The 27,315-nt window shown below is 38.7% G+C and overlaps 1 protein-coding gene across 1 annotated transcript in view; it reads right to left on the bottom strand.

The window, feature by feature from the left end:
- Nucleotides 1-14,948: 14,948 nt before the first annotated feature.
- The window catches only part of ATAD2 (ATPase family AAA domain containing 2), a 64,168-nt gene continuing 51,801 nt past the window's right edge, over nt 14,949-27,315 (bottom strand). The window contains exons 20-28 of the mRNA XM_055314236.1: nt 26,652-26,787; nt 25,145-25,341; nt 24,224-24,383; nt 21,854-21,976; nt 21,562-21,705; nt 19,183-19,578; nt 17,278-17,411; nt 15,849-15,977; nt 14,949-15,129 (exon numbers count right to left, since the gene is read on the bottom strand). Coding sequence (XP_055170211.1) covers nt 15,085-15,129; nt 15,849-15,977; nt 17,278-17,411; nt 19,183-19,578; nt 21,562-21,705; nt 21,854-21,976; nt 24,224-24,383; nt 25,145-25,341; nt 26,652-26,787 — 1,464 coding nt within the window. The 3' untranslated portion in view covers nt 14,949-15,084. The remainder of the gene's footprint in view (nt 15,130-15,848; nt 15,978-17,277; nt 17,412-19,182; nt 19,579-21,561; nt 21,706-21,853; nt 21,977-24,223; nt 24,384-25,144; nt 25,342-26,651; nt 26,788-27,315) is intronic.

Raw genomic sequence — 27,315 nt, forward strand, 5'->3', positions numbered from 1 at the left:
GGTCTGCTGTTACCCTAATATTCCTCCCCATGAAAGTCAGGGACTTCTTGTCTCTTGCTGCTTTAAGGATCTTCTCTTTATCTTTGGAATTTGCAAGCTTCACTATTAGATGTCGAGGTGTTGAACGGTTTTTATTGATTTTAGGGGGGGATCTCTCTATTTCCTGGATCTGAATGCCAGTTTCCCTTCCCAGATTGGGAAAGTTTTCAGCTAGGATTTGTTCAAATACATATTCTGGCCCTCTGTCCCTTTCGGCGCCCTCGGGAACCCCAATTAAACGTAGGTTTTTCCTCCTTAGAGTGTCATTTATTTGCCTTAATCTGTCTTCATGGTTCTTTAATTGTTTATCTCTTTTTTCCTCAGTTTCCCTCCTTGCCATCAACTTGTCTTCTATGTCACTCACTCGTTCTTCCACCTCGTTAACCCTCGTCGTTAGGACTTCTAGTTTGGATTGCATCTCATTCAATTGATTTTTAATTTCTGCCTGATTGGATCTAAATTCTGCAGTCATGAAGTCTCGTGAGTCCTTAATGCTTTTTTCTAGAGCCACCAGTAGCTGTAGAATAGTGCTTCTGAATTGGCTTTCTGACATTGAAGTGTAATCCAGATTCTGTAACTCTGTGGGAGAGAGGGCTGTTTCTGATTCTTTCTTTTGAGGTGAGGTTTTCCTTCTAGTCATTTTGCTCAGTGCAGAGTGGCCAAAAACAAGTTGTATTGGAACACGGGGGAGTATCACTGGTCCGTCCAGCTGGTCTTCTGGGGGAGGGGCCTGCTGTGCTGATTCTCAGGTGTTAGCACTTGGGGGAGCTGCTCTGCCCCTGCCTGCTGCAGGGCTCAGCGGGGGTTGTTCACCCCGTGGGGCCCCGGGAGGATCACCCGCAGTTGCTATGGCAACTCTGGAAGCCTGGATTCAGCCTCCGCAGGAACAACGGGGCTCGGGGCTCTCGGTTCTCCGTCTGCAGGGCCTGGAGGCTCCGGGGCGGGGCCGCTGATCTGCTCAGCTCGGGGCAGGAACGTCCTCGCTGTCCTGGGCCCTCCCGGCCTCTGCCTGTCCCGGGGGAGGCCGGATCCTGGGCTGTGTCCCGGCGCCCTGTGCTCCGGGGCCTGCGCTGTTGGATTCGCGCTCCCGCCCCGCAGCTCCCTCCCTGGAGCCGCTCCCGAGCCCCTCCGAGCTGCTCCGGTTGGTCCCCGCCGTGCGCGCTGCAGCCCTTAGGGAGCTCGGCGCACTCTCCTGCGCTCGCAGGTGTCTGTTAGTGTCCAAGGGAGCCCGAGGGCATCCCCGCCCTCCTGGGTCCTGCTCCAACTCCCTGCGAGCCCCTTTCCGCCCGCCCGGGAAGGTTGGTGCAGCTCCTGCTCCTCCGGGACGGGGCTCTCCTGTCCTGGGGACACTCGCCCCGGCCTCAGCCCGGCTCCTCGCGGGGCCCCTCCCCCTCGGAGGCCTTTTGTTCCTTTATTTCTTTTTCCCCGTCTTCCTACCTTGATAGAAGCGCGGACTCTTCTCACTGTAGCGTTCCAGCTGGTCTCTCTTTACATCTCAGGCCGAATTCGTAAATTTTCAGGATGATTTGAAGGTTATCTAGGTAATTTGGTGGGGACAGGTGACCTGGGGACCCTGCTCTTCCGCCATCTTGCCCCTCCCTCCAGTGTTATCTTTTTTGACCTAAAATCTTGGGACATGAGTAACACTAGAGGAACACCCAACTAAAAAGCAGTACTAGAGTGAGAAGATGAAATACTTCACTGTATTTCAAAGTCTTAGCCAAGGAGTCTAGGGCAGCAACTCTTAAATTTTAATGTGTGTGAAAATTACCGATAACTTGTTTAAAATGTAGGTTCTCAAACTCTGCTCCTGGGAGAGTCTCTAATTCAGTAGGTCTGGGATGAGGCTATGAATCTGCCAGGCAGCTGGTGAGGCTCAGGCAAGTGAACTGTAGGTTTACTTTGAGAAACAGTGATCTAGAAAAATGCTTATAATTGAGGAAAAAGTTATTGCATTCTTGTAGAACCAAAGGCTACAAGCCATCAAAAGTCATTATCTCTAAGACATATTCATTCCTAAAACTGTCAGTTGGTTGGATATCAACACCAAAACGGAAATTCTTCGGTCTTCAAGAACTTTTGGAGCACTGCAAATATCCGTCTTCCAGGAAAACCCATGCACTTTAGATATACTATCTTGTTTTACCTTCCTGGGGTCTGTGTGAAGTAGTTGGTATTGCTTGAAGTTAACATAATGAGGATGCCAATGTTTGGAGAGGTTAAGCTGCCAGTCAGTTGCCCAGTGACCTACATGGTAAAGGGTTTTGAACCCACCTTGACCAATCCTAAAATCTAATGAAGACGCTACATGCACTCCTTCTTAGAAGGACGGTTTTGCATTAGCCAGGCTACAAGGGACACAGGATTTGAGAGCATTCTCTGGTGTTGGAAGTCAGACAGTCTTCTTCTGTTCAAGTCCCAGATCCTCTGCATCAGCAACTGTTGCTTCATAACAAACCCATAAAAATTTAGTGGCTTAAAAGCCCAAGCAGGGCAGCCCGGGTGGCTCAGCGGTTTGCGCCGCCTTCAGCCCAGCGCGTGATCCTGGAGACCAGGATCGAGTCCCACGTCGGGCTCCCTGCATGGAGCCTGCTTCTCCCTCTGCCTGTGTCTCTGCATCTCTCATGAATAAATAAATAAAATATTTTTAAAAAGCCCAAGCAGTTATGTAGCTCATAAACCTGTGGGTCAGCTGGGTGGTTCTGCTGATCTGGGCCAGGTTTGGTTGACCTTGACTGGATTCACTCATGCATCATGGTTAGCAGGTGGGTTGTCTAGAGGCTGCTTGGTTTAGGAGAGATTCGTTCATGTAGCTGGCAGTTGGCTGATGGTCAGTGGATCATCTAGGTGCTGGCTCATCTAGGATGGCCTCAGTCCCCTTCCCTTGGGTGATTGGTTATTGATCATAGGGTGACCACATGTGTCTCATCTTCCAATAGAACATAGCCTAGACTCCTTCACATGCACAGAGTTCTAAGAAATTGAGAAGGAAAGTTTAAGACTTCTTATGGCCAGCCTCGGAACTGACACACTTGTCATTTCTGCCATGATCTACTAGTCAAAGCAAGTCACAGGGCCAGCCCAGATGCCACCTCTTGATGGGAGCCGCTGCAGTCACACTGCAAAGGATGAGGATACAGGATAGATAAACAACCATGGCCATTTTTTTGTAATTGATTTTCCACAATAACTATATGACTCAACATAACTTTCTTTTTCTTTTTTTCCTAAAGATTTTATTTATTTACTCATGAGAGACACAGAGAGAGGCAGAGACATAGGCAGAGGAGAAGTAGGCTTCCTGTGGGGAGCCCGATGTAGGACTCAATCCCAGGACCCTGGAATCAAGACCTGAGCCAAAGGCTGCTCAACCACTGAGCCAGCCACCCAGGTGCCCCTCAAGGCAGGTTTCTTAACTTGTATTTCTACTCATCTTCAAAATGAAGATAATATTACAATTGTTGTGTCCATCTCAAAGAGTTGATAGTTCATGCAAAGGGCCTTAATTTTTCAGTAAATATTGGCCATGGCATGCTGATGCTGCCCTCTAGGGTCTTCCTAGCTTGAAAGTCTTAGGAATCTGTGTGGTAGAGAGAGTAGGCGTATTTTTTTTGTGACCTCTTAGGGCACGACTTTGGCTCTGATTTCCTCTGTTGATTTCATGCTGTTCCACTTAGCACTCTTCTGGTTGTGGTACAGAAACCCATTCAAGCTAGCTCAATAAAAGAAGCCAAAGTTACTGTTTGTTCCTGCATGTTCACGCCATTCTCTCCTCCCTTGACTCTCCTTTTCAAGACTCCTCTAGAACATGCCCCGGCCAAGTGGCCTTAGCCCTGGAGTCCAATATGACTGTTCAGCTTTGTTCATTAGAGCTAAATGGCCTGGTTCTCAGTGTCCCAATTCCAACATCTGAAGAGAGAATCTGCTTGGTCCAGCACATCTCTTCTTAAAAGGTTAGTTTAATCTAATCTGCCATGTCAGGAGGGTGGGCAGTTTGGGGGGGAAGGGGCAGCTTTATGTGGGCAACAGAGGCTATGAGCAGAAGCAGTTCCTTCAGGAGATGGCTGTGAGCCAGCAGACAAAATGATTCACATTTCCTGGACACAGGCAGCCTTCTCTAATATTTTAAATTACCTTCCCATCAAACAAAGTACACAACTTCAAGGACTTTATAAAAATCCATCTCTTCTCTGACCATATTTTAATAAAGTGGAGGTAAGTGGCTATTTCTCCCACCCACTCACCAAAAAATCCTACCACATGCTTTCGCTGTAAGCAGAGGTATATTTGTTTGCTAGGGCTTCCACAGATGGGGTGGCTTACACAGCAGAAATGTATTTTTCTTACAGTTGCAGAGGCTACAAGTTCGGAGGTCAAGGCAGGATTAGTTCCTTCTGACGGTTGTTAAGAGAGAGATCTGTTGCAGGTTTCTCTCTTTGACTTGTGGATGGCTGTCTTCTCCCAGGGTCTTCACATCATCTTCCCTCTGTACATGTCTGTGTTCAAATTCCTCTCTTGTAAGGACACCAATCATACAAGATTAGGGTCCACCCTAAAGCCCTCATTTTACCTAATTCCCTCTGCAAAGATCTTTTCTCCAAATAGTCACATTCTGACGAGGTTAGAACTTCTAACACAAGTTCTGAGGGGAGACATAGTAATTCAGCCCATAACAGCATGAAAATACTTATCATTGTAAGCAATGTAAATTCTTATCTGAGCCTGTACTTTTCATTGCAACATCACTGCGTTTATCTACAGTTCTGCTTATCAGAATGCCCTAGAGTCCCTGAGAGCATCCAGTACCAACTTATTGACTCTTTTCATCTGTCATTTATAAATAAGCCTTATTTTTTATTTCATTTTATTTTTTAAGATTTTTTTTTATTCATAAGAGATACACACAGAGAGAGAGGCAGAGACACAGGCAGAGGGAGAAGCAGGCTCGATCCCAGAATCCTGGGATCAGGACCTGAACCAAAGGCAGATGCTCATCACTGTGCCACCTAGGCGCCCCTATAAATAAGCCTTCTTCAAAGCTCCAAGTGGTCATACTGTGTACTTTTTGAAGGCACTTTTGAAAAAATTCTGTTATCAAAGAGCATTTTGTTTGTACCTTGCCTAAGAAAATGGTTCTTGACCCTGGTTAGACAAAAGAGTCATCTACTGCTTTTAAACAATAGCTCCCCCCAGCCTCCCCTGCCAGTTCTACTTCCAAAGATTCTGATTATTTGATGTAGGTTGGGATACAGGAACTGATTTAAAAAAACAAAAAGCAAAAACCAGAAACCTTCCCAAATGATTCTAAAGTCAAGTCAGTGTTGAGAACCATTGGCTTCAGATAAAACATAGGGGAGGCAAACAACTCTTATAAAGCACCTCAACCTGCCAGGCACTGAGCTAGGCGCTTGCTATATGATTTAATCTTCAAAATAATCCTATAAATATTAGTACTACATCCTCCATTTCTTTTTTTTTGATTTGTTTATACATCCTCCATTTCCTAGACAAGAAAACTGAGACTCAAGAAGACTGCCTTAGTCAAGTCCCATAAGCTGTGGAACCAGAGGGTTTATTCAGGTTTAAATATTGGGTAGCAGAAGCCTGGACAGAGCTGGAGGTTGGTCAGGCCTTTTCCATTGAGGAGACAGCACAGAAAAACAACAATTTCTAGCCACCTAAAAACAAGCAGATCTGTCTTACTTTCACACTGATTCTTCCATCACAGGCTCAACAACCATCAAGGAAATATTTCTATTTTTCAGAATAGACCTTTAAAGCTATAACAAACCCGCAATAAATCTCAGTTTAACATATTGTGATTTATCTCTTACTCATTAAGTTTTCTTATAGCTCTCAGTGACTCTCTGGGTCAGCTCCTACCAAATAACGATTTGTGCTAGACTGCTCCCTCTTTTTGGCTATACCTTTTGGAATACATGTCTTCTAGGTTGCTCAGACAGGGAGGAAAAGATATTTCTACCAGTTGTTAAATGTTTCGGTTTACAAGTGACACATGGCACTTCTGCTTAGAGCTCTTTGATCAGCCCTAATCACAGGAAATGTAGGAAAGTACAAGGACATTTGGGTGAGCAGCAAATGTCTCTGCCCTATTACTGTAACAAAAGATATCTTTTTTGGAGAACATTTTGAAGAAGATTGAAAGCCATGTTTTGACTCCACAGGCCCTCTTTTTCCACTGCATAGTGAAGCCTACAATCCATTCTTCTGTAAAGGCAAACTTAAGTTCTTAACTGAGGTGTGAGGAACTTTAGGTGTGTTCACATGTAATTTTGCCATATTATACATTTCTTAGGGGACAGGGCTCATATTTCATTTTTCTCTCTCCTAATGCATTGTACACAGTAGAGCCTCGATAATAGTATGTATGTACACAGACACATAAATTCAGAAAATATTAATTGGAGGGATGCTGGGGTGCCTCAGCGGTTGAGCATCTGCCTTCGGCTGGGGTCGTGATCCTGTAATTCCAGCATCAAGTCCCACATCAGACTCTCTGCATGGAGCCTGCTTCTCCCTCTACCTCTGTCTCTGCCTCTCTCTCTCTGTGTCTCTCATGGATAAATAAATAAGATCTTTAAAAAAATATTAATTGGACAAGACAGACATAGTCTCTGCTTTCATGACTATAATTAGAATACTCTAATAATAACATACTGGTTTTGTGTCTTGTCATTTGCAATGTATTTTAACTATACCATTATCTCATTTTAATTATGAATGCCATAAATTGAAAATAGAGACCAATTAGCTTGGGCTTCTCGTTAATTTCTCAGCTGTTTTGTATGTTAGATATTTTATTATCTACCTCCTTACACATTTCTTTCCTCCGTTTCGTAGCTGGATGAGAGTTATGTCATTTATAGCTGGCAAGGTGATACAATGCCACGCTTATGTTATGCATGTACCAAGGGTCACACACCTCTTTTCTGATCATGCAGAGATATGCAGACTTTTAACAACTTTTTTGAGATATACTTGCCCCAAGACAGTTGAAGGACAATATAAAAATTAAAGAACTACATAATTTTTTCCTGATTTTTCCCTTCCTTTAGATACTTCACATTTCATAACTAAGAATTATAGCTTAAAAGCAACTTTAACATTTTTAATATTTTCATTACCAAAGAAATACAATCACTTTGCAGAAACTTAAAATGACAACAGAGGTAAGAACCCATTTATGGTTCTCCCTAACCACTATTAGCATTTTGGTGTATTTCTGGATTAGCCTATTTTTAGATGAAAGAAAATGTTATCTTTGTTTCTTCTTCTGCAAGGTTATTTCATATAAGAATACTAGAAAATTGTCATTTTGGATAGACATTTTCATTGGGATTATATTTCATGCAACAGCTGTGAGGTGAAAGTTCATAAAATACCAGGGAATTCATTTGAGTGATGATGGTAAATCACATTTCCTCCCTAGTGGGGTGGGGAAGGAGACTTAGGAAAAATTTGAGGAAGAAACAGAAGAGAGACATATGCTGTGGTCCTAAATATAAAACATGTAAATTGAATGAAAAAAATAATTATAGAACATAAGATTGGGGTAACTTATTTTTCTTCCTAAATAATTAAAGCAAAAGCTTGTGTCTTTTTTTAAGACCCTGATTTTCCTAAATATTCACCACAGTAAATAGCTATAATTAAGATTCATCACACGTAATCAGTTTCCAAATTATTTCATGAATACATTATCTATTGCAACAGGCCCCCTCCTTTTTTCCTCCAAGTCAATCTTTAAGCAAGTTGAAGTTTCACAATGGTCCTTTAAACCAATATTTGTAGCTCACAATGTCTGCATGTCCAGGGTGCCCATTTTTGGCACTCCTCGATCCAGTAAATGTTTTAGTCTCATATATTTTGGATGTTTAAATCACTTTGATTTGGCATGTGGTCTGAAGGTAGTGGTATTCCAAGAGCCCTCTCACTGCATGTTAAGTGCTGTTCTCTGACTCTCAGCCAGAATTCGGATGTTGGCAGGGTTGATTGCTCAAATGTAGTGATTTCATTTCCAACCTTTGCATACTAAAATTACATAGCCCAAACATGAAGCTTCCAGATTTTTCCTCTTGAAAACAGAATAATTTAACATTGCTACAAAATAATAAAGACATTCTTTGAAATGGGAATACATTTGGAAATTGTTGTCACGATAATGAGGAAATTTTTAATTTTTTTTTTATTTATGATAGTCACAGAGAGAGAGAGAGAGAGAGAGAGAGAGAGAGAGAGAGAGAGGCAGAGACATAGGCAGAGGGAGAAGCAGGCTCCATGCACCGGGAGCCCGATGTGGGATTCGATCCCGGGTCTCCAGGATCGCGCCCTGGGCCAAAGGCAGGTGCCAAACCGCTGCGCCACCCAGGGATCCTGATAATGAGGAAATTAATGCTGGTCTGTGAGGTTCAATAACAGCTCAGAAACAAAAAAAATTGTCGTTGTTTAGGGAATTTCATATTTTTCTTTTACTTTATAAAGGGAGTGTCATAGATTCGGGTCTCCCTAAAGCAGATCCTGAAGAAAGGATGTGAGAGCAAGTGGTTATTTGGGATGTGATGCCAAGAAGTACAGGCAAGGGAGAGAAGTGAGACAGGGAAGGAAGGTAGTGGTAGAGACAGTGCAGTTTCAAGCAGCCTAGGCTTGGATAACGCTGTTTCAAGATCTAGGGTTCAGGGATCCCTGGGTGGCGCAGCGGTTTGGCGCCTGCCTTTGGCCCAGGGTGTGATCCTGGAGACCCGGGATCAAGTCCCACGTCGGGCTCCCGGTGCATGGAGCCTGCTTCTCCCTCTGCCTATGTCTCTGCCTCTCTCTCTCTCACTGTGTGCCTATCATAAAAAAAAAAAAAAAAAAGATCTAGGGTTCAAACCCAGTGGAGACTAGAGACAAAGTGTAGAGCACATCCCAGGAGTAAGGGAACTAGGGTGTTATTATTCATCAGCTTCTACCTGTACCTCATTGGAGTTATTCCCAGGGATGTTATATCTTGTCACTTCCAGCCTACATCCAGCATGGACCACGAAAACACCCTCAGGTGGGGTTAACAGATGCTGGCAGGAGGTTGCCAGTGGCACATACCAGAATGTTGACTGCCAAGAGCGTATGAGTGAGGCACCATCATAGTGTCTGGTTAGGGAAGGTAGTTAAGAACTTAAGTTTCAATCAAACACACCTACTAGAGTCCTGCTTTCGCCTGTGAAATTGAGTAAATTACCTAATCTATCCATTTAATTTTTAAAGTGAAAATAACATATTTTACCTCCTAGGGTCTTTGTAAGGATTAAATATTGCATACAAGGTGAGAGTTCTCCATACGATCAAAGAACTGACTCAAACACACATTAGAAATTATGTTAGTAAATTGTGACTCAGTTAGCCTTTATTATTTATTTATTTATTTATTTATTTATTTATTTATTTATTTATTTATTTATTTATGATAGTCACACACAGAGAGAGAGAGGCAGAGACACAGGCAGAGGGAGAAGCAGGCTCCATGCACCGGGAGCCCGACGTGGGATTCAATCCCAGGTCTCCAGGATCGCGCCCTGGGCCAAAGGCAGGCGCTAAACTGCTGCGTCACCCAGGGATCCCTCAGTTAGCCTTTATGACAGACAACTTTTGGGGTGGCTTTTGGTTTTGCCCTTCCTTTTCCTTGTAATGGTGATTTTCTTCAGCAATGTCTAAATTATGTGACCCTAGCCTCTGGCCATAGGGGAACATCAAGACTAATCCAATTCTTTGATGGGGGAATTTTGAAATCTAAAATGGAATTGAGGCACCTTGGTGGCTCAGTTGAACATCAGACTTCTGATTTTGGCTTAGGCATGATCTAATAAGGGTTTTGGGATTGAGCCCCATGTTGGGTTCTGCTTCTCCCTCTCCTCTGCCCCTTACCCCACTTGTGTGCTCTCTCCCCAAAATATGTAAATCTTTAAAATATAAATAAAATGGAATAAAAAATAAATAAATAAAATGGAATCAATGAACGTGGGGGTGTCTCTGTTGTGTTACATTAATGGCAACTATTTTAAAAACTCTCGCAAGAGCTTGGAGCAGTTCTGGTTCTCTCCACTGACTTTTGGTTGTATTGACCATCCATGAGGTAACTTACATTCTTTTAAAAATATGCCTTTTTGCTAAAGTTAGCCAGAGAGAATTTCTGTTGCTTGCAACCAAAAGAATCTCAACCAGTAAAATCCATCTGTTCTTAATTCAACACTTTAACTGATGACTGCTCTCTCATCAATATTTATATATAAACATAACTTAAAAAAATATAAAACAATTACATATAAATTATATATTTTTATGCACAAACATAACACATTAAATATGTAAATATTATCTTATATATGTGAATATTCCAGAGCTAGCAAAAAACAAAAATGAAAAGCCCTATCACCTTTCAGTCTTTTCAGTCATTGTTACTGATGATCTATCTGTATCATCAGTTGCAAAGCTAAGATATAATTATTAAATGGGTTTCAATTTCATGAGAATGCCTAATATGTGGACTAGTAGCAAAGTGAAATGAAAATCTGTTTTTTTTTTTTTTTAAAGATTTATTCAGTTCAGAGAGAGCAAGTGAGCAGGGGGGAGGGATAGAAGGAGAAGGAGAGAGAGAATCCTAAAGCAGATTCCCCACTCAATGCAAGACTTGATATCATGACCCTAAGATCATGACTGGAGCCCAAACCAAGTCAGGATGCCCAACCAACTGAGCCATTCAGGAACCCCCCCAAATATGTTCTTTTACAGCATAGGAGCTGGATAAATCTAACAGCAGTAGCTTCTAAAAATATAATCAAAATAATTTTGTATCTTTAAAAAAAATTAGATGCTATTAGCTAGATCCTACTCTTTTTCTGAGGCATGGGCCTCCATTTTCAACTTCATATCTTCCCATTCTGCTCTTAATCTTCTTTCCTTATCTATTACCCATTTGACCAAATGATATTTAGCACTGACAATGGGTATTATGTAAGTGCTGGATCTATAATCATAAAACAAAATAGTTCCTGATTTATAAAGCCTATAATCTCATGGTGAGACAGATGTTAAGTAAACACTAAAATAATTGTTACAAATTATAAAAATGTCATGTATTAAATGGAAGATTAACATAGTAAATCTCATTTAGATTGAAGGGGCTATTGGGAAAACTTCTCTAAGATAATGACTTTTATGCTGAGAAATGAAGGATAGGAGTTAGACATGCACTGGTGGAGGGAAAGGCATTCTACACAAACAGAATAGCATGTGGAAAAGCCCAGAGGTAGGAAAAAATAACACTAATGAGTATGAGCAAATGATATCAGATCTAAGATCCATAAGAGTATTTTGACTACTGAATGGAGAATTAATGGCAGGGCAAGAGTAGAAGCAAGGCAAATCAGCAAGCTCTTGCAGTATAGGCATGTGATTATGAGTCACGAGAGCTAGCGGAAGAAATGGAGAATTGTGAGGTATTTGGGAGGCAGAATACAAAGACATGGTGATAAGCCGGAAGCTGAAGAAGGAAGCTTTAGGTTTCTGGCTTCAGCATTTGGTTGGATGGTAGTAGCATTTATTGATAAGAGGAATTCTGAAGGAGCAACAGATTTCAGGGAAAGATCAAGATATGGCGTTTGTCTCTAGTTCAGGAAAGGTCATAAAGATTTGTCTTTATTTTCTATGAATTTTGTAATTTTATGTCAAATTTGGGTCTTTGATCCATTTGTGTTATCATATATGGTGTGAGGCAGAGGTCCAACCTCATTCTTTTGCATGTGGATGTCCAGCTTTCCCAGCACACCATTTCTTTAAGAGACTATTCTTTCCCCATTGAAGGATCTTGGACATCATTTTCAAAAATCAACTGACCATAGATTAATGGATTATTTGTTGACTCTCAATTCTATTTTACTGATCTTGTATCTATCCTCTATGCCAAAACCATATTGTCTTACTGATGTAATTTTGTTACTTTTGAAATTGGGAAGTAGGGGTCTTCCAAGTTTCTCTTTTTTCAAGATTATTTTGGCTATTCAGGGTCCCTTGCAATTCCATTATGAATTTAGGATAGACTTTCCCATTTCTGCAAACAAAGCCAGTGGGATTTTGATAGGTATTATACTCAATCTGTAGATTGCTTCAGTGAATATTGCCACTTTGACATTAAGTCTTCCAATATGTGAATATAGGATATCTTCTCATTGATTTAGGTCTTAATTTTTTTCCAATATATTTTTAAAAAAGATTTTATCTATTTATTCATGATAGACACAGAGAGAGGCAGAGACACAGGCAGAGGGATAAGCAGGCTCCACACAGGGAGCCCAATGCGGGACTCGATCCCAGGTCCCCAGGATCACGCCCCGGGCCGAAGGCAGGTGCCATACCGCTGAGCCATCCAGGGATCCCCAGGTCTTAATCAGTGTAGAGAGAGTCTTGTACTTCCTTGGTTAAATTTAATCTAAGATGTTTTATTATCTTAGATGCTCTTATAAATGTTCATTGCTAGTGTATAGAAATACAAATGATTTTAATGATCTTCTATCCTGCCACTTTTTTTTTTTAAGATTTTATGTATTATTCATGAGGGGCAGAAAGAGGGGCAGAGACTGGCAGAGAGAGAAGCAGGCTCCCTAAGGGGAGCCTGATGAGGGAGGGACTCGATCCCAGGACCCTGGGATCATGCCCTGAGCCAAAGGCAGCCGCTCAACCACTGAGCCATCAAGGCATCCCATCAACCTTATTTTTAAACCTTTAGTCTAGGTGAGAAATGGTATTCCAATGTGGTTGGATGAATTTATTTATGAATTTATTTATTTATTTATGAAATGACTGAATGTGAGACAGAGAGAGGCAAAGAGACAGGTAGAGAGAGAAGCAGGCTCTCTGCGAGGAGGCTCTTGCGGGACTCAATCTCAGAACCCCAGGATCATGACCTGAGCCAAAGGCAGAGGCTCAACCACTGAGCCACCCAGGTGCCCCTATCCTGCCACTTTGCTGAATTTATTAGTTCTAATAGATATTTTGTGAATTCTTTAGGATCTTGTACATATAAAATCATGCCATTTGTGAATAACTTTACTTAATCATTTCCAATTTGGGTCCCTTCTATTTCTTTTTCTTGCCCTAATTACTATAGACTGATTGTTATTTTAAGCAACAAATGATAAACATTCTAGGCTTGCAATTTCAGCATGATTTTGTGAGTCTACTTGGAAAGTGTAGATCTATTACTTCCCATGTCTGCAGACAGTACATCATGAAAAGGACAGGGAGCACATTCATCTTTGTAGCTAATGAACATATACCATATCAAGATTCAAGTGTCAACAGTATTTTAAACCATACACAGTAATAAAACAGATTTTGTACTTGTTTTGCATTAGATTATCTTTAGTAGGTTTTAGAATTAAAAAATAAAAAAGTTTGAGAAGCATTTTTTACTTTTAAAATTTATTACAGAAACTATACATACGAAATGAAATCCTAGTTATAAAAGATGTATCTGGAGGGATGCCTGGGGAGCCTGTTTTTTCTTCTGCCTATGTCTCTGCCTCACATGAATAAATAAATAAAATCTTAAAAACCTTCAAAAACCCCACAAAAGATGTATCTGGAGTAAGTTATAATAATCTTCAATAAAGAATGAGTATATGTGTATACATAAAGGCAGAAATACACTACTTAAAATTTTTTCAGTGACCGGCATTGCTTTATGCATTATATAAGTGGGTATCTATTAATTAAGGTATCTAAATTATTAGTTTTTTTTTTTTTTTATGATAGTCACAGAGAGAGAGAGAGAGAGGCAGAGACATAGGCAGAGGGAGAAGCAGGCTCCATGCACCGGAAGCCCCACGTGGGATTCGATCCCAGGTCTCCAGGATCGCGCCCTGGGCCAAAGGCAGGCGCCAAACCGCTGCACCACCCAGGGATCCCAATTATTAGGTTTTATAAGGCTTTAAATAAAATATCCAACATAAATCAACAACAAAAGGTAACTCAATTCTGTAACTGTTTTATTAAAAAATTTTTTTTTCTCGAAACTTTCAAAATCCAGAATCTCTCATATGAGATCATTATCTCCTATGCCCCTTGAAAAAAGTTTCCAACTATTTTACAAACTAATATTAGAATGTCTCTGTAAAAAAAAACAACACAAGAGAATATGCATGGCAGTGAACAGTTTTATTGCTTTAAGAAAGAAATGTATTTTTGATATCATTAATACAAAATTTATAATATTTATATTTATATAATTGTATATAAAAGCTATCTACAGTATATAACCTAAACACAAATTTAGAAGGATATAAAGCATTTTCAAATATAAAACTTTTGTGCTATTAAAGATATTTAACAAACTAGTTATTAATACATTTGCTGTGTGTATAATCATAAAAATAAACCGAAATATATTTAAAATCTTTATTAATCCAAATGAGAATTATAAAAATGTTTATGTAAATTTTGACATTCAAGTACAGAAACTGTTCTGGGGGGGCCTTTCCACAAAGTATGACTTGAACCCTAGCTTTTAAGTAAACAGAGAAAGAAAGCTCAAGGCAAATGGGAGATGGGCACTGAAAAAAAGGAGAACAAAAAGGGTGGCAAAGACACAAAAATACAATGGCTAAGTAAATTTCTAGTCCAATACATGAAACTATTTTTAGGAAGGAAAAGCCTTAAAAGTGCTTAAAACAAAAAGGATGTCAATGTCACTAATTACTACGTGCCATAAAACATTAGTTATCAAAATAACTTTTAAGAGTTGGCCATACTTCAACTATTGATATGCTACAGAATTACTATCACTACAGTGCCCTGTTCAAAGTTCCAATATTTATTAGTTATCTCTGTAATTTATCTTACACATGTACATAAATACCAAGAAAGTTTAAATATTTTTATTTACTATTTTAATCTTTTTCTTAAAGATGCAGGATTTTTGTCTTGCATCAGTTCTACGAACATAACAAAGGTAAATTAAATAGCAACTAAATATAAAGAACATTTGATACCATGACATCATGATCTGGAACAACTGAAGTTTTCTACCTCTTGCTCCATTTTCTAGATAAAGGGTACAAAGGAAAAATAGTAACTTTCAGGATGAAAAAAGTTGAAGAAACATGACTCTATTACTATTTTTTTTAAGTCAAACTCAAGAATATTATTAACTCATTTATATAACTGAGAGTGAAAACAAATTTAGTTTAGTATTTATGACTGTTACATAAAATTGATACCACCAATGGGACTTCATTATTTTAAATCCTCTTGAAATGAGTCTGAGATGCGTTCATCTTATGTTAAGTTCAAGTAGTTATTATAATCAAGTCACTGGTGTATTTTTAGATATTAATATTTTGTAATTTGTAGGTACTAATATTATATACATATATACTATGTAGGTACCATAGTACTCTTAGTAGGTATATTAATTACTATGTATATTATATACTAGCAGGTACTAGTAATAAGATCTATTATTATACTGTTATCATCCAATATCTTAGTAGTAATGCCCACTATACAGCAAGATTAAGTAAAGACACATGGGTCTTTCTTAAGTCTATCTTAAAAAGGAGCTCTTCATTAATACATACACAATATAGAGATTTTTTTATAGTCTGATACTATAGTTCCAATGTTTATTGAAGAAACACCAAACTCGATTTTTAGAAGTACAGAACTTAGCTGTATCTACAAATAATTCCTAGTCTTTATATTAAAAAATAGTCTTTAAAAATTCTTATAATCTTATTAATTTATTATATAGATTAGTTTACCTGAATAAGTCTTGTTTTGTCATAGTCCATGCGATGCTGATAAATACACTGGCTGATTACTGCATATAAATTTTCCAACTGAAAAATATTGTATTCTTGACTTTTTTTAACAACAGTCTTCAAAAGATTCTAAAAGAAAACATGAGTGTTTACACATGTGAGAGATAAATTCTGTGAGATATTCTGTAGATTTTGGGAATTTTTAGCATATAAACCAGAGAGAGGGCACACCTAATTATCTGATGAGACATGGTGACCTCTGATAATGGCTCTGATATTTAGCAGTAGTTAACCATCATTCTATGATCCTTATCTTTGCCCTGGGTAACTCTCAACCTAAAAACTATAGCTGAGGAGGTGGCCAATTTCAATTTTAGCCATAAATCTCTACAGACAAATTAAATATAATCTCAGAGTAGATTAATAAGGAGAAAAGCAACATTTTTTTTGCAGGGTATTTTATGGCACTGCAGGTACACTGTAATGTGGAAAAAAAAGAGTACATAAAAAATGAACCACCTCACTACTCCAATTCTTTTTAAGATTTAGTTATCTATTTTAGAGAGAGAACACGAGTGAGTGAGGGGCAGAAGGAGAGGGAGAGAAAATCTTAAGCAGACTCCCCACTGAGCACAAAGCCTATGTGAAGCTTGACATGGAGCTTGATCTCACAACCCTGAGATCATGACCTGAGCCAAAACCAAGAGTAGGATACTTAACCAATTGTGCCATCCAGGTGCCCGTTCTTTTTCTTATAAAAGACTTTTCCATTTACTCAGTGTTTAATGATTGAAATGGACTCACTAGATTTCTGTGACTCTTCAACATGGTCCTATGGGGATATATGCCATTACCTCTCAGTTAACAACAAAAAAAATGCCATTATGGTTGAGTAAAAACCAACTAAAAATGGTCACTGGTAATGGTTAAAAAATAATGTATATGGGAACCTGGGTAGTTCAATCAGTTTAGTGTCCAACTCTTGGTTTTGGCTCAAGTCATGATCTCATAGGTCCTGAGACTGAGCCCTATGCCACCAGGCTCCATGCTCAGTGAGGAGTCTGCTTGTGATCTCTCTCTCCCTCCCCACTATGTTTGCTCACTCTCTAAAACAAATAAATCAATCTTAAAAAAAAAAAAAAAACCCAATACATAGGATCAATAATGCAGACAAGTACGTTAAAAACCAGAATATCAACACATTAGCCATCTCCAAACACTGCTTTTATGAAAGTTATTCTATACCAAGTTCAACTTTTCATAAAAAATTATTTATTCTATGTCAAATTGACACAATGTACTATCACAAGTCCATTTTTGGTGGGTTATGTTACTAATCTGCATAGCAAAAGCATTACAATTTCAATTCACATACTTTTATTTTTTATTTCTTTTTTATTTTATTTATCTATTTTTTCAATTTACATACTTTTAATCGCTCATGGTCCACAACAAGTGAGGGCGTAGGCTGGGAAAGAATTGCTAAAGCCTTTTCAACACTGATCAGCTGCTGCTGCTCTACTTGGGAACGTCTAGCTCGAGTCATTCGCAGAATATACATTTCTAGAATGAAAAGTTAAATAACTATTATTTGGTTCACAGACATTACAATTAAAATAAACATTAGGCAGATTAAATAGCAGGACTAAAACAAACACCAACTCTGGTGTATTGGGTCTGCTGTAAGATTAAGATGCTGCTACTTCTACTCTTAAAGAGAAGTACTCTTCTTAAATGGAGTATTTCAAAAGATCCTCAACAGGATCCTTTGCACAGGATTACTTCAGCATGAGATTCATAGAATGAAAAAGCTGGAAGGGACCTCAGTAATCTAGGAGTTGCAAACTACCACTCATAGGACCAATCTGCCCTACTGGTACACATGAAGTCTTATTAGAACACAATCATGCCCATTTTACATGTCTGTGTCAATGTGGCTTTTCTAACAGGGTTGAGTAGTTATGACAGAGATTGTACCACTAAATCTTTATTATCTGTCCCTTTACAGAAAGAGTTTGCCTATCTCTGATCTAGAATAATCCACCGCTGGTAGATAAGAAAAATGAGGCCAAGAGTGGTGAAGAAACTCTTCTAAGGTCAATGTACCTAACTATTGTAAGAGCCAAAGTAAGAACTTAAGTATGCTGATATGTAAACAAATATCTGTCCCCCATTAAATAGTGTCCTTTAAAAAAAAGATAATGATAAAAAAAGATAATGATAAAGGAAAAGTAAAACAATTCTGAACCTAAAGAAAACATACTACATTATGTAGCCAGAGAATTAACACTTAAGATACCCATATTGGAAAGACTATATCCTAGTCCATTCTGTTACGATTTTTTTTTCATTCTGCTATGATTATTCAAACACACTTGAACTCATTTTGAGGAAGTCCTTGAAAAAGATTTGCCTATAGTCTATAAGCCACTGAAAAAAACCAGTCTCATTAACACTGTCAATACTTGTTTTTGACCAAAACAAATTTTTAATTGTTACCCCTCTTTTTGCTTTATAAGACTAAATAATGCTTGACTTTTCCAAAACCCAAACAAATCTACTGCTAAAGATCTAAAAAGATGCAGATAGAAGACAATTCTAAAAGACAAACTTTGGGAGAAGGATCATTAGAATGGATAGAAGGATCATAAATAATCTTGGACTTAACGTATAATAGAAACAGAGCAATGATCGGAGTAACATTTGTTCTATACCACTCAGCCAAAATTACAGAGAATCGCTGATCTTGCTTAAAAAGAAGAGAGTATCCTGCCAGTTTTTGAAAACTGTATAGCCAAGCACTTTGCTACATGCTTTAAATGGATTATTTAAGTTTCAAAATATCTGATTACCTGACCACTATCTACCCCAATTTTGCAGAAGTTAGAAAATAGTGATTCGTCAAGACCTTGCCCAAGGTCACAAGTTACTGAGTAGAGGACTAGCACTCAAATCCAGGCCTATTGATGCCACACTGTGCTTTTAACAACAGTGATTTATAAGCTCAATAGTTATTAAGATAATACTATTTTTCCTAATTAACACCTACATTCTGGAAGACAAGAAAAAGGAATAAACTGAGATAGTAATTAGTCATTTAAGAACTTTGAGTGAAACCTCTTTTTAAAGATTTGAGAGAGAGAGAGATGGGGGGGAGGGAGAATGAGCAGGAGGGGAATAGGGAGAGAATCCCAAGCAGACTCAGAGCTGAGTGAGGAACCTGATATAGGGCTCAATCTCACAACCCTAAGATAGCCATCTAAGCCTAAACTAAGAGTCAGGATGCCCCGAAACATCTTTTAAAATTAAAATTAGTAAATTGCTTGAGACTTACCCTTTGCTTCATTTTCATTAGAAATATCTATTATCTGAGAACCAGAAGCATCTCCATTGCAAACAATTTTATCTTTCCTCACTTCTGTGCATGCTGTGGTCTTCTCAGATTCTTCAAGCTCATTCTCAATACCACAAATACTTGAATTACTATTCCTCAATTCTATTCTGCTTTCAGAGGCATTTTGGTGTTTCTCATTTTCTTCCACTGAGGACTCTCCTGTGTTTCCAGTCTCATTGTGATCTATACTTGTATCTTGATTTTCCTCTGTATCACTCTCAACTTTGTCATCTGTGGTATTCTGGCTCTCATCTTTCACCTGTGAAATCCTCCTTCGTTTTGTTATGGTGCCTAAGTACCACTTTGACTTTTTGCGGATTTTTCTCTTCAACTGAGCTTCAAAAAATTTAAGAAAACGATAAAAGGACATTTGACAATTTTCCAAGTAACTGGGGGAAAAATACCTCCTGAGATATAAGAGGGTAGAGTTTGAGAAACTGCTGTAGTTTTGTATGGCTGAACACAGAAACAAGGGTAGAAAGTACTGTGAGAAGGCAGAGAGTAGTAGGCAATAATGTGTCATTCTAAGGAGTTTGAATTTTATCTTGAATAATTTTAAGAAGGGCAATGATATGAATCATCCGATGACTCTAATTCAACAATCACTGTGGCAGGAATACAAGGAATGAACTGGAGGAAGGGTAAGGCTAAAAATGGCCTATACTTACTGAGTGCTTACCACATAGTGGGGACTCTTCTAAGCTCTTTATGTATGTACTGACTCCCTGAAATTTCACTTTCACCTGATCAGGTCTGCTATCATTATCAACATCCTTTTATAGATGAAACTAAGCTATCCATAGATGAAACATTCTGCCTGGACCAGATACAGAATGACTACACTGTAATATTCTGTTTGGGAGATTCACTCATATGGCTGCTGCATGTGTTTAGTCATTCTCACTGTTGTTTAATAATCTATATTTTCCCAATCTGTTGTTGTGGGCATTTGGGTTGTTCCCAGTTTTGGGCTATTAAAATATTGGTTCTAAGAACATTCTTGTACATGTCTTTCAGTGAACACAATGTATGCAGTCCTGCTGGATATATAGCTAGGGACCGACTGTTTGAGAGGAGACATTTTCCATGTCCTCAATTCCCCGCCCCCCCCCCCCCACACATTTGCTCAAAGCTGATTTGACCAAGAACACCTGCTAGTACAGGTTCCTTGCTCATTTGCTATTCTCATCCTCCCTTTTCTAATTGCCTCCTTCCATTTTTACAAAGAAGGGCTTACCCTACTTATCTTAAATCATTTACTCCAGGAGACAAACATGCAATACAATAAAGGAATGTTCCAATCCCAGCAAAACATACACACATAGAGTTTTAAAAATTCTGTTTAAAAGCATCTGAGATCAGGGCAGCCCGGGTAGCTCAGCAGTTTAGTGCTGGATTCAGCTCAGGGCCTGATCCTGGAGACCCGGAATTGAGTCCCATGTCAGGCTCCCAGCATGGAGCCTGCTTCTCCCTCTGCCTGTGCCTCTCTCTCTCATGAATAAATAAATGAAATCTTAAAAGAAAAAAAAAAAAATCTGAGATCTAATTAAGGCACTGAGGAATTATGATACCAGACTCTGGGAAAACAAATGAATAACAGAGTCTAAGGTGCTGAGGAGAGTCAGGACATTCGTGGGCTTAACAAAAACTGGAATTAAGAGCCTGCCAAGGAAAGGAGGCCTTGGGAAAACCCTTGGGCTCCAAGTTAGTACCCCCTGGAGTTATACCCTAAGAATAAGAAGGAACAGGAAATAGACTAGAATTTATAGAAATGAAAATCAATTTCAAATGAGTTAATCTGCAATTAGATGAAGGTGAACTGGGACTGCAAGTGGTATGTCATTATAAACCTGGGTTTAATTATATGGTCTCATTCATTTGGGGAATATAAATAATAGTGAAAGGGAATAGAAGGGAAAGGAGAAGAAATGGGTAGGAAATATCAGAAAGGGAGACAGAACATGAAGACTCCTAACTCTGGGAAATGAACTAGGGGTGGTGGTAGGGGAGGAGGGCGGGGGGTGGGGGTGAATGGGTGACGGGCACTGAGGGGGGCACTTGACGGGATGAGCACTGGGTGTTATTCTGTATGTTGGCAAATTGAACACCAATAAAAAATAAATTTATTAATAAATAAATAAATAAATAAATAAATAAATAACCTCGGTTTACTTTAAGAATGCAGAGTTGCCTTAATATTTACTAACAATATCAAGGTAATTTACCACATCAACACAGAGAAAACTAAGGAGAAAGTGAATGGCATCAGCAGAAAGTGAAGGCTAGTTTCCTAAGTGAAAATTACCCAAGTGCACTTACCAGGAGTACTGCAAGCCACAGGAGTACTAGGTGTCTTGAGTTTTTCATTCTGCTCTGGATCTGATCTTTTTTCACCAGCAGAGGTGGAATTTTGCTTTGGCATCACATGATAGTAAGATGGGGCATATTTGGAGGAGCTACAACCTTATAAATAGACATGGAATATCAAGTCAAATGTCTGGATTTCAAAATTACATGAAGGGCTAATTAAAAGGACTAAGTAATACATGACATCAGAACATCAGAAACATCATCAGAAACATCTTTTTCTGATGCCAAATCATTGTCCTACCTCTCTTCTTTCTAGATTCCTGAATTTCTTCACAAAGCTGCTCAAAGTCTTCATCAAGTTCTTCTTTAATTATTGCATAGGCAGTATCTCTTAAAGCACAGGCTCTATGCCTAATGAGACGATCTGAGAAATGAATAAAGATTCAATTTAAAAATATCTCCTTTTAATAATTTACCAAAAATAAACTCAACATGTTAGGCTAAGATTGTAGTCATTAAAATTCCTTTTTTACTTTTACCATGAAGAGTAAATATTACTGGAATTGTATTGTTCTGTTTTTGCTATTAATTGTTCTGGATGTTATTGGATGTTCTGGACATCCAATTCAGTATGGCAGACTAAACCCAAACAATTTTACTACTCTGTCCTAGATCTAGCTCCCCTTGACATATCAGAAAAAATAAAAATAAAAAAATCAATCAACAGCAGGACTATACAACAACATGACAACAACAAAGACAGCAAGGAAGGCTATTAATGTCAGTGAGCCAGAGATGTTAAAGAATTTTAGAAGAGAAGTTGGTACTGCATTGACAGAGAAACTAAACAAATAGCAACCTTACACAGGAAAACACTAGAAAAGCTCCTCTACTCAGAATCCAAGCACCATAAGCTGGAATATGCTTTGAGGTAGAGAGCAAGTAATAAGCAAATGTAAAATTGCTTGAACAACCAGATCAGTTCCCTTACAGGATAGTAGGCTGCAATATTCATGCCTAGGTTAGAGTTGGCAACAATAGTTATAATATCAGGATTCTTCAGGGGATTTCTAACATGGCATTTGGGCCTGAAGAAAAGCAGAGGCAAAAGTCTAAGCACTGGTTCCCTGAGTAGGGTAGCATCACGTAACCTGGAAACTTGTCAGAAATCTAAATTCTCAGGTCCCAACCTACATCTACAGAATCTGAAACCATGGAGATGGGGCCTTGCAAGCTCCATCTTAATAATCCTTTTAGGAGATGCTGATTGCCTGCTAAAGGCATACCAGTGGTCCAAAGTAATTTTAGATTGTCACAATGGACAGAAGGAGACGTAGCAGCAGCATGAGTGCAAGGGTACAGAAAAAGTCCTCAGGTTCCAGGGTAATGCTTCACTCTACAATTGAGTGTTCTCAGGTTGGTAGCCTGTTCCCAGTGCTTACCTACAGATGTGAACTACAGGGAAAAGCCTTGGGGAGGTGAGGGCAGAGGCCTGGGAGAGGAAGAACAGTGAGCTTTTCAACTGTTGAAGAAACTCCCAGGTCTCTATGCTAATCAGTCTAATTTATAAACACTACCAAGAAAAGAGAAAGCCAATGTATTGGGGGAGAGAGGTAACACAGCAAACAGGACTATTAAAAAAAAATTATCCACTGAAAGTTAAGGACACTATCCACAAAACAAAAATAGGAAGCTAGGAAAAAGAAGTGCCTAAGAAAGAATATGAGTAAAGATTATATCAAAAATGTAGAAAGTTGAATATATTATTACATATATGAAGTTAAAAAAATCCCTTACTTTTAATTTACTTATAGATTGTGTAGGTGAAGACAGAATGGGTATATGTCTAGAAAAGGTCTAAAAAGAGATCTCCAAACTTAACAGTGTCCACCTTTGGAGAGAGGAAATGAGGAACTTAATTTTTATTTAAGTGTAGTTGACTTACAATATTATATTAGTTTCAAGTGTACAACATAATGATTTGACATTTATATATTATGAAGTGATCATCATAGCAAACCTAGGGGGCTTAGTTTTGCTATTATTAGCAAGTTGGAATGTCTCAGTCAGCTAAATGTCCAACTCTTGGTTTTGGTTTGGGTCATGATATCAAGGTCCTGGGAGAGAGCCCCATGTCCGGCTCCACGCTCCACACAGAGTCTACTTGAGACTTTGTCTCCCTCTCATTTTGCCCTTCTCCCAGGTTGCTCTAAAATAAGGAAGCCTAAAAAATATATTATGAGCAAATATTATATATGTTACTTTTGTAATAAAAATAATAATGGTCCTAACTAAGAAAATTCTTTCAGATCTTTCTTACTACAGAATGTTTCTTTACTATTTGGAGAAAGAGCACTGATAAAGAAGCTAAGTTGTTATGCAATTCTGTGTCTTGTTAGCAGATACACCATGAAACTCTTAATCAATAGAGGTATTTTGGAGACAAAGAAACCCACATTCAAATTCTGCCTCTGCCACTTCCTGGGTGTATGACCGTGAATAAGTTTTTTAACCTAACTTCATTTTCCTTAACTGTAAAGTGAGAGTAATGCTCTATTAAGTGGCACTGTGAAGGTAAAATGTTTATATCATCTGGTATGAAGTCAACCCTCACTAAAATGTTCGCAGCCCCTGTTCCACCCCCTGGGGGAAAAAACCCACTAATGCTCACCTCCAGGATCTCTATCTGGATTGTATTCTAAAGCATTACTACAGATTAGATCAATATCACTCAAATAGTCTTTCACAGTCAGATACTTGTGGAGATCAATTTTACTGATTACAGATGAAAGGTCCATTGGTTGCTTTATCACAGTGACATAATCAGGAACCTAAAATTCAAGCAAATGACCAAATCACTAAATTAACTGTGAACATCAAAAACATTTGAGTCCAGTTACTCTGCCAGGCAATATAGGGGAGGGAGAATAAATATATAAGAAATGATGTACTAATGTATTAATATGAAACCTTTGACTCTATTTAAAGCTGGCTTTGTTTTGTATTTACTCTTGTTCTTGGGCACCTGTCTCCAGTAATATCTTATACGTCTTCCCTTATCCAAATGTCATTCATCTTTCAATGTTAACTTAAGACTTCACTCTCAAGCTCACTCTAAACCCTGTAGATCACAATAATATTATGTAGCATTAAGTCACTCTTAAATCACATCTAGAATGTTTGGGTTGGGCAGATAAAGTTAACAGGCTACTCTCTGGAAAAAGGAAAATGCATTACATAGCTCCATGTGCTTAGGACACTACTCGGGGGATCCCTGGGTGGCGCAGTGGTTTAGCGCCTGCCTTTGGCCCAGGGCGTGATCCTGGAGACCCGGGATGAAATCCCACGTCGGGCTCCCAGTGCATGGAGCCTGCTTCTCCCTCTGCCTATGTCTCTGCCTCTCTCTCTCTCTCTCTCTCTCTGTGACTATCATAAATAAATAAAAAATTAAAAAAAAAAAAGGACACTACTCGGTATATTCTATACAAAGAAAATAAGCTCAGAGTGTAGACAAGGAACCACATAAACTACCCAAATATTCCCTAGTTCATTACAGTTTAGAGCACATTTGATCCAAAGATTAAATCAATACCTCATCAGGGTCAACAGGTTTAGTAAATACTCTGAATCGCTTGTCAATAGCAAGCCTATGTGTAACATTTCTCAAGAAAATCCTCAGTTCTCTAAATGTGTCTTCTTCTTGTTCTTCTAGTCGTTTCACTTCTTCTGCTGTCAGTGGTCTTGGCTCAGGTGGTGGTGCTACAGGGAGTACCTCCAAGGCCTGCAAAACTTCACATGAATAGAAGATACTAGTTACTACTCTTCTATCACATCAAGGATAACAAATGATTCAGTGAACATAGTGGCCAGGCTTTCAACTGTTATCCTCCTTATATTCCTGGCAATCAGAGGATTTGAAATACTCAAGTGCTACCATAATCTCTACCCTTACCTCCCCCTCTAGCAATAATTGTAATTTGTAACATTAGTTCCTACATCATTCCCTCTGTTCCATTTTAAGATCATTTGAGAGGTTATCAAAACTTTCAAAATGTATTCTTTCCAATATAAGAATATTCTATTAAAAAGCTTTTAATAGGGGATCCCTGGGTGGCGCAGAGGTTTAGCGCCTGCCTTTGGCCCAGGGCGCGATCCTGGAGACCCGGGATCGAATCCCACGTCGGGCTCCCGGTGCATGGAGCCTGCTTCTCCCTCTGCCTGTGTCTCTGCCTCTCTCTCTCTCATTCTGTGTGACTATCATAAATAAATAAAAATTAAACATAAATAAATAAAAAATAAAAAAGCTTTTAATAGTTAATTTTTGAACTAATAACAAATTGTGTATGTTTCAAATGTAGTAAGTTTAATTTTGTTTAAACAGAGATGCACTGAGTACTCGGGATAAGAAAAAGAAGTATGAAAGTGCTGTTACAATAAACTGGCAATCTATTAAGGGAGTAAGAGACAATTATTACATCATTGTAATGTCACATTAGTAGTATGAAAAAAGTACAGTGGAAGGAGGAAAAAATGAGTTATAGTAGAAGGACAACTGGTTCCTTAGGCAGAGATAGGCAATGAGGATAGAAGCATTGCTGACAGGGAGCAAGCATGAATGAAATTATGAAAAGACCGGAATATGCTGCAAGTAGTGTAAGGACAGAATGTTTTGCAAGGAAAGAGACGAGGGAAAAAGAGAACAAAAGTGCCAAAAATGGGTTTGGGTTTGGTAAGACAGACTGGGGCTTTATTATGAATTCCAGCTGAAATTCTATAGACTAGGATTACACTAGGAAAGGCCTTGTATGCTTTAAGATCTTTTTTTTTTTTTTTAAGATTTCAATTATTCATTCATTCATTCATGAGAGACACTGAGGGAGGCAGACATAGGAAGAGAGAGAAGCAGCCACCCTGGTATCTGGTATGCTTTACAATCTTTGGTCTATTTTAATGGGAAGCATAGAGACTTGTAATCTGTAGAGATACCAACCTAATGATCGAGGTTTTTGAGTTTGTTATTAGAAGACAATAATGCCATTAATATTTTATTCCCACCTTCTTGAAATTAGTATATGTTAAACTTTGATGGAGAAACTAACCTGCTTTCTTTTTTGATACAGGAGGCTTAGCAGCTTGCTTCAGAATTAAATCTTCAAAAAATTTTGTTCGTTCTTCTTTACCAGGTAACTGGACATTAAAAATTTCTCCATAATCACGGATAAATAGTTCTTGCACCTTAAAAAAGAAAATACATGAATTATATGAGTGTATAAACAATACTATGGGATGCCTGGGTGGCTCAGCAGTTGAGCGTCTGCCTTTGGCCCAGGGTGTGATCCCAGGATCCAGGATTGAGTCCCACATCAGGCTCCTTGCAGGGAGCCTGCTTCTCCCTCAGCCTGTGTTTCTGCCTCTCTCTCTCGCTGTGTCTCTCATGAATAAATGAATAAAAATCTTAAAAAACAAAACAAAACAAAACAAACCAATACTACATATGTATCATTCAGTGCAACAGGTTATTATACACAAATTTTTGAATGCCCTTAACTGTGTGTAATAAAGAGATGTTTTTAAGACACAGATCTTTTATGTATGCTGGAGTTACATATAAATCATGTATACAAAAGATTAGGAACTAAAAAATATGGGACCTTCTTTAAACTCAAGACTCCAAAGTATTCATGTGGTAACTAATATGGCATTATTTGATTTCAAGGGTTTTGAGATCTATTAATGAATGAATGAATGAATTCACTTTCACAA

Source organism: Nyctereutes procyonoides, unplaced genomic scaffold, assembly GCF_905146905.1.
Source record: "Nyctereutes procyonoides isolate TBG_1078 unplaced genomic scaffold, NYPRO_anot_genome, whole genome shotgun sequence".
NCBI classification, from domain to species: Eukaryota; Metazoa; Chordata; class Mammalia; order Carnivora; family Canidae; genus Nyctereutes; species Nyctereutes procyonoides.